General features: G+C 57.6%; 1 protein-coding gene across 1 annotated transcript in view; it reads right to left on the bottom strand.

Moving 5' to 3' along the window:
- Nucleotides 1-16535, bottom strand: part of PITPNM3 (PITPNM family member 3) — an 84592-nt gene that overhangs the window by 5046 nt on the left and 63011 nt on the right. The window contains exons 10-19 of the mRNA XM_053911831.1: nucleotides 16299-16471; nucleotides 14866-15036; nucleotides 13371-13565; nucleotides 12712-12860; nucleotides 10502-10618; nucleotides 7911-8027; nucleotides 7428-7576; nucleotides 7017-7166; nucleotides 3781-3964; nucleotides 462-590 (exon numbers count right to left, since the gene is read on the bottom strand). Of these exons, the coding sequence (XP_053767806.1) occupies nucleotides 462-590; nucleotides 3781-3964; nucleotides 7017-7166; nucleotides 7428-7576; nucleotides 7911-8027; nucleotides 10502-10618; nucleotides 12712-12860; nucleotides 13371-13565; nucleotides 14866-15036; nucleotides 16299-16471 (1534 nt within the window). The remainder of the gene's footprint in view (nucleotides 1-461; nucleotides 591-3780; nucleotides 3965-7016; nucleotides 7167-7427; nucleotides 7577-7910; nucleotides 8028-10501; nucleotides 10619-12711; nucleotides 12861-13370; nucleotides 13566-14865; nucleotides 15037-16298; nucleotides 16472-16535) is intronic.

Consider the following 16535-nt stretch of genomic DNA (forward strand, 5'->3'; position numbering starts at 1 on the left):
TCCCAGAATATACATGTTCTCTGTCACCTCCTGACCTTTGCTTTTGCTGCTGCCTCTGTCACAAATGCTTCTCCAACCTCGGGCCCTTCTATGACAATTCCTTCACACTCCTGGCAACTAGCCTTGCCCCGCGTCCAGCTTAGCCGCTCCTGCCTGGGGCCCCACCGTTCTCTGTGCTCCCCCATCATTCATTATGGCTCTTGCCACACTGTGCTGTCACTGTCTGCAGCCTTTTCCATCTCCCTGCTAGACTGGATGACATGACACCCGATTTCATGGGGACTCTCCCCTGCTCCCAGTACAGGCCCCGTTTCGAGCCAGGTGCCCGGTAGTATTTGTTGAATGAATGAATGAAGCAGATGAAGGAATGAACAAATAAAAGAATAACCACCTACTCCCCCTTCCCCTTTCCCTGGCCCCCAGCGCCCATCCCCCAGCCCCCGGGGTCAGCCCCCACCCACCTGGCACTGGGTTTGGTACTTCTTGGTGGGCCGACCCACAATGAAGATCTGCGAGGGGGGCAGCCCCAGCACACTGTAGACGGAGATGTCCTTCGTGGAGCCGTAGGCAGCACTGATTCTGATGAAGCACTGAAACGCAGGGCAGCTCGTGGAGGGAGAGGCAGGCCCCTCAACCCGCCCCAAGAAACTCCCGCTGGGAGACCCTGCATCTGCACACTAAAGAACCCAGGCCGGGGCCTAGCCTGCAGTGGGCTGCCCTCTCCGCCCCTACCCTGCACCCCAGCCCACGCCGTTAGCTGAGCAGCACGAATGCTGAACATCATAGGTCCTGTAACCATGGGGCAAAGCGTTCCTTTGTGGACCAGGAACCTGAGTGCCAGGTTTTCACATCACAGGGCCAGGACTGGACCAGCTCTGTCAGGCCCCCAACCCTGCGCCTTGCACACTGCACCAGCCTGGTGCCTCCTCAGAAGCCTCATCCCAGTTCAGACAACTGCCCGGCATTCCAGGGTCACCTCCAGACCCTGGGGTGAAACCCCACCTCCCTTGAAGTGCTCACCATCTCGGGCTCCTCACTGTGAACCCCCATCGATGTCATCTTCTTCTCTCCCACTTACCCTCCCCCAAGTTCACTGGAGACTTCTGGTTCCAGGACACAGCTTTGCTTCCTCCTAAGTCCCACCATCACTGGGATACCTTCTTTAAGGTCTATAGGGACTGTCACCTCCAAGACTGAACCCAGAACTACCCACCCTGAACTTGAACGGTTGCTTTCCCATGCTGACCCCGCTCTTTCCCTCCTGTGTCTCTTTTGGCCTCTCTAGCCTGTCCACCCCTGCGTTTTCTGCACACCTCTCCTGCCCCACCCCTCCCCACCCTGCCTGGCCTCCCTGTGGCCCCTCTCCCCAACCTTGCATTCCCCAGCACCTCTCCTGCTTCCCACCCCACCCTGGGATTCCACATCCACCTTCTCCATTTCTACAGGCTGGCTGCAGGGGGCTTCTGGAGAACCACGCAGCTCTGACCCCACACATTCTTTCTGCTCCCCACCCTCCAAAGACACTTCTCCGACTTTTACTTCCCTCCCTGGGCTGCTACCACTCAGCCCTGGATGTCAAAGCTAAGAGAGGGCTTCCTTGGCCCACTGGCTGTCTCCCCGTCAGTTAGCTCATCCCCAACCTGCCTGCAGCCCAAAGGAAGGAGCAGCTTCTCTGTGGTGCCTCCTGATTCACCCAGCTCACTCCTGCAACCCCCATCTACACTGCCCTCTGAGTCCCACCTTCTCTGCTCCTCCCCCACTGCCTCCTCAGTGACCCTTCTTCACTGAGGTCATCAGCGTCCATCCTTCATCCTGAGACCATTTTTCACCAAACCACACCTCCTCCTCCCTGATACCTGGAAGCTGCTCCCTCCTGGCCTCCCCCCCACCCAGCTGTGGTTCCTGTGCGGCTCCACCTCCGGCTCCCTGGGGGCCCAGCGCAGCCCTTTCTCACCCCTCCCAGGGCTCCGATGACCTGCTTCAGCCGGGGCCAGCTGGCATAGCTCAAGTCCAGTGGCCATGTGAGCCTCAGTGTGTCCACAAGTGAGGCCATCTGCCTCCAGCCTGCTTCCCTTTCATTTCATTCATTATATTTTGGCTGCCCATCCTGTGTCATCCACAGCTCTCTGTTGCCCCAGATGCTGGCAACCTACTGGTGGCAAAACAGACACCAGCTCTGCCTCCGGAGAGACTACGGTCAGTCAGGTTAGCGGCACCTCAACTCCTCCTGGTCACTCCAGATGGAGGGAGAGAGCTCCTCAATCCCTCCACGAAACCACCACCGAATCCTGACAATTCCACGTCCGACTTGCCCACGCCTTCCTCTCCAGCCCATGGCTACCACCTCGATGCTTGTCTTCCTGTCTCTTGTCTGGGCAGAGGCTGCCTAACTGACCTCCCCGCCTCTGCTGCTTCCACCAGTCTGGCTTCTGCACAGCTGCCAGAGGGATCTTTCTACAGCCCAAAAGAGACACTGCCACTTTAAGCTCTTCTGGGGCTGTACACACTTCCACAGCTCCCTGCTGCCTTCAGCAGAGAGTTCACCATCTGGGCCAGGCTTCTAAGGTTTTCAAGACCTGCCAACCTCAGGTCCCTGAAGACCTTTGAGGCTCAGCTCCCAAGTGACCTGGGTCTGACCCTACACCTCATCCTGCAGCGCTGAGAACATCCCAGGCTCTTCCTACCTCGGGGCCTTTGCACATGCTGTTTCTTTGGCCACCTGACAAACTCATACTCATGCTCCAATACTCAGCTCAAAAGTTCCCACCTCCTAGAAGCCTTTTCTGCTCTCCCCAAGCAAAGCTAGGTCCTTTCTCCTGTTTGCCCATAGGGCCTTTTCTAATTACACTGGACTTACATGTCCTGCCTCCTCTAGGTCAGGGATTGGGAGACTTCTCGTGTGAAAGGCCAGATGGTACAATAAATGCCTTAGGCTCAGCACGCTGCTGCAGACACTGGACTGGTCCACTGCAGCTCAGAAGTGGCCATGAACACACACAGTGAGTGGGCGTGGCTGCGCTGGAACAAGGCTTTATTTATGGACTGAGATTTCAGCGTCACCTACCTTTCACATGTCAGGACATGTTATTCTTCACTTGATTTCCCCCCAACCATTTAAACGTATAAAGACCACTTGGAGTTCACGGGTCATATAAAACAGGCTGCAGGCCAGGCCCAGCCCCTGCTCTAGCTTGGTGGTTCTCAAAATGTCGTGAGCATCAGAATCCCCTGAAGGGTTTCATAAAACACAGATTGCTGGGCCCCTCCCCAGAGGTTTGGATTCAGCGGATCTGAGGGAGGGCCAGAGAATCTGCATTTCTAATGAGCTCCCAGGGGTGCTGCACCTCAGGTGCTGGGGACATGAGGTGAGAACCACGCCACAGCTCTAGGTCAAAGCTCCAAAGAGCATGGCCCTTGTTCTGTTCATCTCTGAGGACAGGGCACAGACCACAATAGGCACTTAGGTGTCTGCTGAACGAACAACCAAATGCAGAGACAAGGGCGCAGGCTTCAGGGTCGGCAGGCAGATAAAGGATGAAAGTCCGACTCTGAGATCCTGGGAGAGTCTCATCTTTCTCACCTGTCCCTGAGGGTCACAAAGGGCCCACTGAGATCTGCTGAACGTGCCCTGCACACTGGCCACCGCTTGCACGATGGGAGGTGGTGGGTAAACGGATGAGGGCCCACTGGGGTTGCGGGAGGTGGGAGGAGTGAGGAGGGGGGTCCTGGAGGTCTCACGCCCTCCCAGGCCGAAGCCCCACCCCAGGGCTGGACACTGACCTCCTGCACGAGGTTGCGGAGGAAGATGGCCTTCTGCCGCAGCGGGTCGTGCACCAGCCCGTCCGAGAAGAAGATCATGCCCTGTGGGAAGTTGTGCTGGGACAGCCACGACACTACCCGCTGCTTCTGCATGTCCGGCCGGCCCGTGATGTAGAGGATCATGTAGCCCAGGTCCTGCCAGTGCCTAGGGAGGGGGCATTGCAGCATCCAGCCCGGCCCCAGCCCGGTGCCAGCCACCCACTGCCCAGCAGCCTGCCCCACTGGCTGCCTCCCTAAGAAGCCAGAAGGGCTGCTCCAAGGAGCACTAGGGACAACCAGAGGGACCCTCAAATCCACACTCCCAGGTGAGCCCTGTGGGTCCCAGGTGTCTCTCTTCGATGGCCCATAGCCACCTGTCCCCACCTCCTGCCCCCTTTGCTCTTGTCCCCTTCTCTGTGATGCAGCCGATGTAATTCAAGTTCCTGGAGCCAGAGACAGTGGGGAGAAGGGTTTTCAGGAACTACTATAAAGGACACATGGACAGAGACCAGCGCCTTTGATTCCTCCCCTCTCCTCCCCAGTCGGGATCTTCTCTCTGTGCTCCACAAGCTCACGTTAACCCCTCTGGGCTCAGGCCCCGTGCCTAGCCTGGGCCACTACAGGAGCCTCCTGGCAGGCCCTTTGCCTCCACTCCCCCCACCGCAACCCAGCCTGGGCCCTGCAACCTTGGGCAGGTTGCTCAACCCTCAGGATCCCAATTTCCACCTCTGTGAAATGGGAATAATACTAGCAACCACCACGCAGGTCATCCTCAGAAGGAAATGAATTAATCCCAAACGTTCCTGGCATGCTGTGCTCTATTCAGTTGTTTCACTATTATCCCCTGTACTGTTTCCATGGTGATGTTTGTAAATCACAAATCTAACCTGATTACTCCTTTGCCTAAAGCTATCCCTGGCTCTCCAGTGCCCTGAGGTCATGAACTCTCTCCTCACTCATAGCCCTCCATGCTGTGCCCCTGAACCTGACCCCTACCCCAGTCACAGGGAGCTGCATGGTGGTGCAACTCCTGCTGCACACCCTCCCCTAGACAGCCTTCATGGCTCTGACTTCTATGTTCCCATCCTCCCATCTTTCCAGGCCTCCTCTTCCAGGAAGCCTTCCCTGCTTCCCAAGCAGAATCAGCCTCTCTTTTCTGTACTCTTACAGCACGGCTGGAATTGCTCTCCACTGATGTCCTACGTCATCATGGCTGCAAGAAGTCAAATAAGCCCAGACCTGTTTGGGAACTTGTGGCACTAGCCACCAACCGGCTACTATAGGGTGGGTGCTTCCAAATCTGGAAGATGATATGAGAGATTTGGGGAGGCTTTGTAACAATGCACAGGCCTAGGTGTCACCCCCGGGGATTCTGGCTAGTTCTGAGGTGGGGTCCAGTGATCTGTGATGACAAAAAGCAGCTTCTGAGGAGCAGCAAGGTTTGCAGAGCACCAGTGGACCCAGGAGCCCATGGAAAGGAGGCGAGGGCACTGGAAGGGTCCTCAGAGAGGAAGGACCAACCACAGCCTCCCTTCCCAGCTGTGGGGTGCTGACTCGGGAGGGGCTGGGAGAAGATGTTGTAATGGGAATAAATGGCCCAGCCTACAAGGGCAAAGTTGACCCCTGAGATGAGGTTGAGCCTGTCCATGACCTGTCCCCACAGGGCCACTGGGCCTCGTGAGGTCAGCAGCCTCCTAGGAGCCCCTGGCCAGGCTTGTCCTCCCTCCCTAGAGTGATCACTGCTACTGGGTGAGGCAGGACAGCCCCTACCCAGCACCAGGAGCTCCCAGGACCCAGGATCTGCTCCATTTGGGGGTTTCTGGTCACCTGGAGTCCCGGATCAGTTTCCCATGCCTGTGACTGCTTTCCCCACAGCACCGTGAGAGTCCTCCTACTGGGCTCTCCTCTGCACAGTGCCCAGCACAGAGCCTGGCTTAGGAAAGGGTAGACGGAAGCAGGGGTGGAGGGGGCGAGGACGGCGGGAGGAACTAAAGCGGCGCCTCTTGCTTTTCTATTGGCAAAACCTTCTGCACCCTCCCCTTCTCAGCAATGCACTAGCCCTGGGAAGCGGTGTTTCCAGCCACACCCCTGTCCTATCCTAAATTGTTGTCCAAAATCCAACCTCCCTGAGCTTGTCCCACCTGTTCCCCACACATGCTCTGCTTTTCCCTGACCTTGTCACCTTGTGTCTTCCTTCTTGGCCTGTCTAAATCAATCAATCTTCTTTTCACCTTTCTCCTAATTGTACAATGCATGATTTGCTCATAATTGCACAATGGCATGATTGAAAATATATACATATATATCCTTCCTTCAGGGGCTAGCACAAATGCCACCTCTCCCAGGAAGCCCACTCTGCTTTCTCCAACTAGCTGTAATAGCTCCCGTCTCTCAATTAGCACTGCACTTCAGCTGGTGTCAAACGATGGCCCCTCAGTGAGCCACAGGTCCCTGTATTCATACCTGTATGTGGCCCCTTGCTCTTGAATCTGGACTGATCCTATGACTAGCTTATAACCAATGGAATGCAGTGGAAAGGGCACTGTGACCCAAGGCTGGGTCATAACGGGCTGGCAGCTCCCATGCGGGTGTCTAGGAGCCAGGGGAAGCCAGCCACCCTGTACAAAGTCGGAATAGTCGGAGAGCTCCCAGGCTAGGCCCAGGGAGCAGCCGTGTGGAGAGACATAGCAACCCAGAGGACCAACAGACACATTCAGAAGCCAGGCCTCTTGAACACCCAGCCGAGTGGAGCCCGGATGACCCACAGCCTGGACCACCTTCTGACTGAAGTTGCTAGAGAGACCCCACATGAGAACCTTTCCAAAGACCCAGTCAATCTGCAGAACCATGAACAGAATAATAAATTATTATGTTAAGCTGCTAAGTTTGGAGCCATTTGTTACACAGCAAGAGATCATCAGAACACGCCAATTTCATCCTGATTGGGGTCAGAATGTGCGAAACCAGGATTGGCTCACTGCAGGGAGAGCTTGGATAGCGTTAGAATAAAAGGGGAGCTGGGGTCTAGAAAGTGGCCGGGAGGACCTCAGGACGCTCGGTGAATTAACATTGGAGGTGAAGCCAGCCCTCCCGCTCCTGGCTCAGAGACCAGTAGAATTCCTAGAGGAAACCAGAAGAAACACATCCATGCCCCCAGGTCTGCTGGCTCCTGCTGGGGGGGGGGGGGGGGCATGTCCCTTGCAGGGGGCAGCACTCACCGGACAACATCCACTGCCCCTGGCCGGACCTTAGGGTCACTTCCCATGATGGACACGCTGGCTGCAAAGGACCCGTCGATGCTGAACACCACGCACTCCATGCCGCGGGGCAGCACCGTGAGGTAGCTCATCGCGCAGGTCTGGTCGCCCCTGGAAGGCACCACCTGGGGTCAGCATGCACTCGGGGTCGGGTGTTGGCCTGAGGCCGGAGGTCAGCACCACTGGGGGCAGAGCTCCGTCTGGGGCCCAGGGTCAAAGAGAATCTGGTGATGACCTTGTCCATTTCTCTCCCTCCCCACAGGCAGGATGAGGCCCCACAGAGAGCACCGAGGAGGCCATCGACTGGATAGGTTGGGCTGGGAGGGCCATGAGAGCCAGCGGGACCACCACAAGAGGCATGCTGGGTCTCACCTGACGACCATCTTGACGGGGTAGACGCCCACACCCAGGCGCCGGGGCCGCGGCACGCTGTATGTGATGCGGCCGCTGCTGTTGGTGATCTCCGTGTCCAGGTGCACCCAGCGGCCAGAGGACGGCTCTGCCATCACCAGGATGTCCACCTGGAGGCAGCAAGGGGGCCAGGGGACTCACTGACAGCTGGGGGCAGTGAGTGGCTGTGGGCTTGGCTTAGGGGCTCTGCCAGGGGACTCTCTGCCGGAGTGTGGGGTCCTGCCTGATAATTCCTGGCTCCTCTCATCCTCTCTCTTTCCACTGCAGCCACACTGGCCTCCCACACGCACCAAGTTCATCCCTTGCTCCTCGCTTGCGCTCCCTGGCCTTCCCCGGCAGGACAAGTGTCTCCCAGCTCAGTCCTCACCCCCCATGCCATGTGGTACCACGAGGCACCTGGTGCACCTGTGGTCGGTCAAGGAGGGGTCGGCCCAGCCTCCCTACCTTCTCTCCTGTCAGAGCCACCATATCGAGGGGCCCATACATGAACCGTCCCACCAGGACCTGGGGGCCGTCTTCAGCAGCAATCACGTCGTTGGCCCGGTGGTTAGCAGTGACATTCTGGAAGCACAGAAACCAGCTCAGCTTGGCAAATGGGGCTGGGCCTTGCGTTCTCATTACATTGTCCTTAGGATTGGCTGGAGGGACATGGAGGTGCCTAGTCATGCCTTCCTCTTAACTTCCCTTAGCATCTCCGAGACATGTTCCCATGGAACCCAGGAGAAAAACAGACCCTTAGACCCTAGTGCTGCCCCCAAGGAGTGCCGGGGTCCCGGAGATGAGCATTCTCTGCTCTCAGTTCTCCCCTGAGGCCCTGAGGAGCCGCCGGTCTGCACAGTCTGTCATCCTCCTGTTTCCTAGGCCAGAAACCGACATCACCCTCACCCCTCCCTCACACACCCCTACTCACATCCAACGGGCATTTGCCACCCGTCTCCTCTCAGCGAAAGGTTTCACACGTACAAGAGTAGAGGGAACAGCGTAACCACATCTCGTGTGCCCGGCAGCAGCCCCTCGTCTCACCCACTCACGGCCACCCCAGCGTCCTGCCCTTGCTGGGTCCCCACGCCAGCCCCACCCCAGGTGATTCTGGAGCCCTCCCAGACATCAGACATCGCCTCGTTTCACCTATAACCATCCCAACACCCCTGCCCCCTTCCCTCTGGTTTCAGTTCATTCTGGGGCTCGAAGGCCTCCACTGGCCCAACCACCCCTACTCTCGGTCTGACTTCAGCACCCGAGTCGCTCAGTGTGGCGGCCCTTCCTTCACAGAACCGCCCCCCTGGTATCTTCCCCCACACCTGCGTGACCTCTCACCTGCACTCTGCTCATAGCCTCTTAATGAAGCTCCTTACTCAAAATCAGACCCCAAGGCAGACCCGTGGTCTCTATAAAGCACAAAGCCATTGACACCTAGCGCCCCCCCCCCCCCCCACCATGGAGCCCAAATCCCGAGCTCAGCACCAAAGCCGCGCCCGGCAACCTTTTCAGTCTTTGTTCCGCTGCTCCCTCTGAGCTCCTCAGGTCCTTTGAGGCCCGCTCTGCGGCGGCCTCCAGGCCTTGGCTCACACTGGGCCCCCACTGCACATGCCATCACTGGCCTCCTGCCCCCATACTCAGCCCCTCCACTGGGAGCTGGCTCAGCTTTGTCTCCCCCAGAAACTGCTCGGACCCCCCAGAGGTGGCCTCTACCTCCTCTCCACTCCTGTGGTATTTCAATGCAATTCAACAAACATCTGCAGTCACCTCATCGGCACAGGTCCCCTCACTGGGCTCTGTGGACACTGAGGAACCCGTCACTGACCCTGCCCTGGAGACACTCAGGCCAGTGTGGGACACAGGCCCCCTTACAGGAACAGGGAGGGGGAGGGGCTGATTCATGGAAGCAAACCCACGGAAAGGTGCTCGACCTCACCAGTCACCAGGGCAATGCCAACCAAAACCACATGAGATGCCATTTCGGGCCCACTAGGGTGACTGGAATCAGAGACGGGTAGTGAGTGCAGGCAAGGACACAGAGAAATCAGCCCCTCGTGCACTGCTGGGCCGAATGGAGGGTGATGTGGTACTGTTCCATTCATGTGAAATGTCCAGAACAGGCAAATCTACAGCGACAGAGAGCAGATTACTGGTTGCTTAGGGATGGGGGTGGAGGAGGGGGATGATAGCTAAAGGGTAAGGCGTTTCCTTTTGAGGTAATGAAAACGTTTTCAAATTGACTGTACAGACAAGGCTGCATGCATCCCTCTGCAAATACACTGGAATCCATTGAATTTTAAATGGGTGAATTGTATAATTAGTACCTGACTTATACCTCAATAAATGTGTCCAAAAAAAACCCAAGTCAATTCACAGGGCACCGATCCCCTTCTCCCTCCTAGGGCTGTTTGCCGGGCCTGCACCTGACCTCCGCATGGGACCAGAGGTGCCCCCATGGTCCCGGCTGTGTCTGTAGACCCCTGCTCTCCACTCTCCCTCTAGAAGAGGGCCTGGGCCTCAGTGGGCCTAGAGATCCTCTCCTGATTAAGTAAACAAATACACACCTACCAAACTCCCATTTACTTCAGCCTTTACAGGCGACCCTCCCTGGAAGCCCTACACAGTGGGCCCTGCAGCCCCTCTGCCCTCCCTCTCCCTAACCCCTGCCTCTCTCTGTCAGGACCAAAGTGTCTCCAGACCGCACGTGGTGAGTCAGACTGTGAGCCCCACGGTCAGGAACGGGACTCTTCGGGACTCATACCCACATCTACAGAGGCCTTGCTCCAGAACTGGCATTTTATCGGCCCCAGTGACCTGGATGCCCCTTCTCCAGGCTCCTGCAGAGTCAGGCCACCCAGAACCAACTCTTCCATCTCACATGTGCCCCCCAACCCCAACCCCACTGCAGCGCACGGGCCTCATGGAAGCATGTATGACACTCCACTCTGAGTGGCAAATCCAAGGCCTTGCCTGCCACGTGGACGTGCCAGCCCCAGGGGCAGCCCCACTCCCCGAGCCCACATCCCAACCAGTGGGTGACTCCAACGAGCACATACCCGCAGCTTGACCTGGGTCCTCTTTCGAAGCCACTTCTCTCGGGGGTTAGCGGGGCTCAGTGCAGCAGGATCCAAGCCAGCGCTTTCCTGGACGTTCGCGCTCTCATAGCGCATCACCTGGCCAAGGCAGGCAGGGCTCCAGGTCAGGCCACCTCAGCCCCTCCCCCTCCATAAAAATATGCAGTAATCATGCTCACCTTAAAAAAGAAAACTCTCCCTAGGACCCTTGGTGCCTCTCCAGCGACTGTCACACCTCTCTGTGCTCCCTCACTCGGTGCTCAGTCGCCCCCTCCCTGCCTGCCTGTCCCCCACTTCCCACTCCAGTCAGGCTTCTGGCCCCATTGCTCCACTGAAGCCTTCTGCCAAAGCCCCGCCCAGGGCTCCATTCCACCCGTCCATCCCCTCTAGGTTCTTCTCCCACCCTGGGGGACTGACGTCTCCCCTGTAGCTGCTCCTCTCTCCCTGTGGAGCTGCAGGACTCATCCTTGAACTTCTCTGTCTAATGGAATTCCCTCAGTAGGTGTGGTGTTAGGGTTCATCATAAGAAATATATACTTGGGATTTTCCCCCATTTATGGCACAGAGCTCCTAAAACCCTTGTAATTTCCTAAGTGATGAGAGCAACAAAAGTGTCTCTTGGTATGTTAGTGAGGTAACTTTGGGGGGGCTGGTTGCCCAGGGAGCCAACCAGGTGAAAGAAGGTTTGAACTTTCAGTCCCAACTGCTAACCTCCAGAGAGCGGAGAGCAGCTGGAGGTGGGACCCATCACCCGTAGCCAACGATTTAATCAATCCTGCTTATATAATACAGCCTCCATAGAAAACCCTCCAAAAGGGGGTTCACCAAGCTTCTAGCTTGGTGAGCACGTGGAGATTTGGGAAGAGAAGCATCCCTAGAGCGGTCAGGGAAGCTCCATGCATTTCCCCACACCTCGCCCTGGGTATCTCTTCCATCTGGCTGTTCCTGAGCTACATCCTTTTATAATAAACTATAATCTGACAAGGAAAGTGTTTCTCCTTATTCCCCTTGTTTGCTAGAGCAGCTCCCAGAGTTCTGGCAAACTTATCAAACCCAAGGAGGGGTGCGTCAGAACCTCTGATCAGTCAGAAGTCCAGGTGCCAGCCTGGACTTGCAATTGCCATCTGAGGGGGTGGGGTCACACTTGTGGGTCTGTGGGGTCAGTGGGACCACTGCCCTGTGGGATCTGAGTTGAGTCGTAAGACACCCTGCTGCTGGTGCTGAACTGCACGGGGTGGGGAAGAAACCACACCTCGGAACTGGTGTCAAAATCGGAGCATCGTGCCCGTCGCTGGCTTTAAATGGGATCCGAGCGCTGATGACCCCACATTCTTATCTGTGAGCCTGGCGTCGCCCCTAAGCTCCAGACTTTCTACTCACCTTCCTTCTCAACGTCTAACAGGCATCTCACCTTCCCAGGTCCACACCCACGCCAGCCCTGCTCTCCCCCCACCCTAAGGAAAGGCACTGGCGTAAATATTCAAGTGTCACTGGACCCGCTGGCCTCCCCTCTCCCCTGCAGCTCAGACACCAGTGAGTCCTGTCACCGCCACCGAAACCCTCGCCCAGCTCAAGCTCCTCAGCCCCTCCACTGCCGGCACGACAGCCCACGCCACCATCTTGAACTTGGGCTCCTATGCTTGCCTACAAAGGGCTTCATGCTTTCTCCCCCAAATGGCAGTGGGCCTTCCTTGTAAAAATCCATATCAGCTGAAATCTGTTCCTTGCTCAAAATCCTGCAACAGCTTCTGACTGGGCTTCATAACATCAAACTCCTGACCTTGGCCATGGAGGCTGCATGTGACCCAATCCGCACCACCACTCCACCTCTCCACCTCTTCCCCCAGGCTCGGCCTCAGTCACTGGCCGCTCTTTCACAGCGGAGGACACCGAGACTCACAAGGGAGCAGACATTTATTACTCCAGTCTCCAAGTTGAAACATGGGTACATCCTCCTATGTAGCTTCTATTTAATGTTCTAGAAAGTACCAGGCATCAGCCAGAAGCCAGTGTTCTTTATGAAATCCATTGTCTGACTGTGTCAACCCACCCCCAACACACACACTTGGCTGAGGGCTCCAATGGCTTCCCAATGGCCGACGTGACCTGCAGAGCAAGCCTCTTCTCCAGACACAGAAGGACGGGCCCTGCAGAGGGGCCCTGCAGGCGGAGCCCAGGAAGGGGCAGAGTACCTGTCTCAGGATGAAGGCCACCACGTCCGTGGACTCCCAGTAGCTGGCATGGAAGAGGTGGGGCAGCGCCACGGTGGGGAAGGCTGTGAGGACCTCAGGGCAGTACAGGGCATAGTCGATGCGCTTGGTGCCCCACCACCTGGCTGTGACTGCAGGGCCAAGAGGGAGGTGAGGACAGAGCAGCAGGCCTGGCGCCTGTACCCAAGGGGCAGTGTGGGACCCTCTTGTGCAGACACAGTGGTGGGTGTCCCTCTTGGGGCACAAGTTTGAGCACCCAGCTCAAAATGAGCTCTGGGACCTAAGCTGCCTCCCTTCCCACCTCCTACCCACCCCTCCTCTAGGACATGTGCTGCCAACTTGTCCCTGGGAATGGGGACCCATGGAGGCATCCACAGTCTCACCCCAGGGTAGCTGGTTGGCCAGGGTTCCCAGTGGGAAAGCTGAATATTGGGATCAGGGCTCTGGGTGAGGTCAGAGCTCACTCTATGCCTGGAGAGGTCATGGCTCAGTCCACAGTCAGAGGTCAAAGTTCACTCTGAGGTCAGAGTTCAGTCTGGATTTCCATTACCCCTCCTCTCCTGCCCTCAGCAGCTCTGGCAGTGGACCAGTAGCCACCCAGAGGAGGGTCCCAAGGAAGGCTCCAGAAGACTCTCACTCACTTTGGGAGGCTCCAGCGGGGGCAAGGCTGTCTGAGGACTCCGAGCTATCACTGTGGGAGCTGCCCTGGCTCATCCTCCGCCCCGGGCGCTGGGACCTCGGGGCCTGAGGGGGCGAGGCAGGGGCGTCCATAATCGGCGGGCTTTCCTGGGAGCTGCCCTCCAGGAAGAGGGAGCTGTGGGTGTGCAGGGCATCAGCTGGAGGGGGAATCTCAGGGTCAGGGCTGAACAGCATGCCTCCAATAGAGCCACCCCTCTCTCCCCAACCCGTGCTGTGCCAGCCCCATGCTGGGCAGGAGGCTGGGCTCTCAGAGAGGACCCACCCCTGGCCCCGCTCACTCACCTGCCCAACAGGCAACCTGCCCCTCTCACCCTCCGAAACCCACCATAGTGCATCATTGGGTTTCACGTCCTCTATGTTGTGGGTTATGCAGGCACAAGTTGGGGTCCCCACTGTCACTCCTACCCCTAACAGAGCTGCCGAGGGGCCTCTGGGAGGGTGTCCTCAAGGCCCAGCTGAGACCACTGGGTGGCCCATAACCATGTGCTCTTGTATCAAACTTCCCTCCTGTGCTACAAAGGACTGTGGCTGAGCCCAGCAGCAAATGGGGACTCTGCCTGGGAGCCAGGGTGCTCTCTGGGGGCAGGGGAGTGCCCTGAGCAAAGAGGGGCCCATTTTAGGATGGGGGAGGGAGGTCTTCTATCTGTGGAAGCTCGTGACAAAGCAGGACTTCGGAAATTAAGTTTTCATCGCAATGGGCCGGGGTTGGTTTTTAATCCTGAATAGGCCACATCCCCCACCCCATCCCCGCCAACAATCTGGCCCCAAACCTCTGAAAAAGCTCTGGGGTGTGGAACCAAGACTCTCATCTCCAAGCCCTGACTGTCCATTACAGGCTTCCCCTTACCTCACCCCAGTTTATGCCCAGCTCACCCCACTCCAGCCCCAGAGGCCACTGGCTGTCCCCCAAGCCCACCTGCTCTTGCTTCTGCTGTTCCCTCCAACTAGAAGATCTTTCCCAACCCCCATCCTCCAGCTCTTCAACATACGTCCAAATGCTTTGCTCAAAAACCTCCCCTTCCATGAAGCCCACCAGGATGAGATACTCCCTGCTCTGTACCTCCAGAGTCCAGGCTGGCCACTGGGCAATAGCACTCAGCTGGACCACTTGGCTCTTAATCAGGTCCCACAGCTCGAGTATTAAGCTGGCCCAGAGCTTAGCCAGGAGCTCATCAGGGGCAGAACCCGGGTCTCTGAGCCCCAAGATGCCTCCTACAGAGCAAGTGCTCGAACTGGTGGGCTGCTCAGAAAGCAGGTGAGTGAGCTGTTTGCCTGCTCTAGACCCCAAGAGCACACAGCCCCTGTTCAGTTGGGTCTAGTCACCCCATCAGCTGACGGTTTGGAAAGGCTAGACCAGAGACGGGGAGCCCTGCAGTGCTGCCCAGCTGCAGCCCAGCCTCTGGCTCAGCACGCTCTCTCTCATCCCTGGGAGCCTACCTACGAGGAGGGACTGTCCATCGCCCAGTGGGAACCTCTGGTAGCGGGGCACGCTGACGGGCGGCACCAGGTGGAACTTGGGCTCCAGTAGCGGCTCAAGCCGTGAGGCGGAGGGGTCTGCGCAGTGGAAGAAGCTGTAGACCTGGCTGCAGGCAGGACGCACCTGGAATCCTGGGAGAATACACAGGGGAAGCCCCTTGCTGGTACCCGCTCCCTGGGCCTTAGAAGGCTTCGGTCGGTGCAGCTCTGAGTGGCCTACTCCACTGCTCAAGAAACACCATGGCTCCCCTCTACCAACAGGATCAAAGCCATCAGGTTCAGTTTGGCATTCCCGGCCTTGCCAGCCCGCCCCTGTGAGAGCGCGGCTATAGGCATCCAGCTCTGCTCCCGCGCGACCATCCAACACTCCTCCACACTCTCGCTCTGTTCCCTTCCTCGTGCCTTTGCTCAAGCTGCCCCTCCTTCCAGAGGGCCTTTCTTCCACTCTCTCCACTGGTCAAACGCCTATAAATTCTTCCAGGCTTCACTTAGTTGGTATCTGATCTCTGAAGCAGACCACAGGTCTTTCCGTCAGGATCAGCTGCCCCTTCCTCCATCCCCCACTCAATTCCTAGGCCCGCCCTAGAGGTCTCAGATTGCCGGAGTCGGCAGTACAATTCTCTCACAGACCAGCAGGTGTCTCCACTGAGGCCTCCTCCTCACCAGAGCGTATCCCTGTCCCTCTGAGTCTGGGCACTGGACTTTCCAGCATCCAGGGAGCCCTAGGGCTCCTTAGTGACATGAGCGCAGCGATGGGGTTTGCCTCCTTCCCCTACTTCAAGCAGAGCCCCTCCCTGTTTCTCTGTTCTGTACTGTGGGCCACAGGTAAACTGCGGTACAAGTTTGAGAAGCCCTGATCTGCTCATCTCTAAGGTGCCTCCAAACTCTGGCATCCTCAGAATCATTGCTTAACAGCCTGCTGGTGCAGATCACCTCCATGTGCATTTTAGAGGATGGAGGACAGCACTCAGGGCTGTGGGCGCTGGGTGAGCAAAGGTGCGGTGCAGGCCTGGCTGTGTGCGGGGGTCACTGAGACGGGCCGGGCTGCATTGCGCCCGCCTGGACACTGGCGACACAGGGGTGGGTACAACAGGGTAACTATTGCTAGTTCCTCTTCCCACAGAGCATGACAGCTGAACAAGAGGGCCACAAACTGTCTGGGGACACGTGACAAGCATGGTGAAATCCACCAGAGGCTACCGCAGCTCTGTTCCATGTGGGGAACTACCCCACTCTTCCTCCTCTCCCCTCCCCCTGCTTCTTCTCTCTGTCCACCTACCCCAACTCTGGGACCCTCCCCACACCTGTCCGCCCCCGACTCTCCCTGATTTGAGGTGCTAATGAAGAGGCCTAGGACACAAGGCACCTCAGGTCCCAGGCTGAGCCACACCCACCGTCCAGCCCAGGCAGCACCGTCCTCCGCATGGCCAGGACCAGGCCGAGGGGCGAGCCGAAGAGGAAGAAGTCAGACACATCGAAGTCCAAGCGGCCCAGGCTGACCTCAGGGAGCTGGGGCGCCCCCGCCACAGGGGGCTCAGCCTCGTCCTTCAGCATGCTCGAGTGGATGCTGCGGGATCGGAGAGGACACACGGGGTGCATTAGGGTAGGACCACAGACGCAAAGTATTCACT

Source organism: Desmodus rotundus, chromosome 9 (assembly GCF_022682495.2).
Source record: "Desmodus rotundus isolate HL8 chromosome 9, HLdesRot8A.1, whole genome shotgun sequence".
Classification (NCBI taxonomy): domain Eukaryota; kingdom Metazoa; phylum Chordata; class Mammalia; order Chiroptera; family Phyllostomidae; genus Desmodus; species Desmodus rotundus.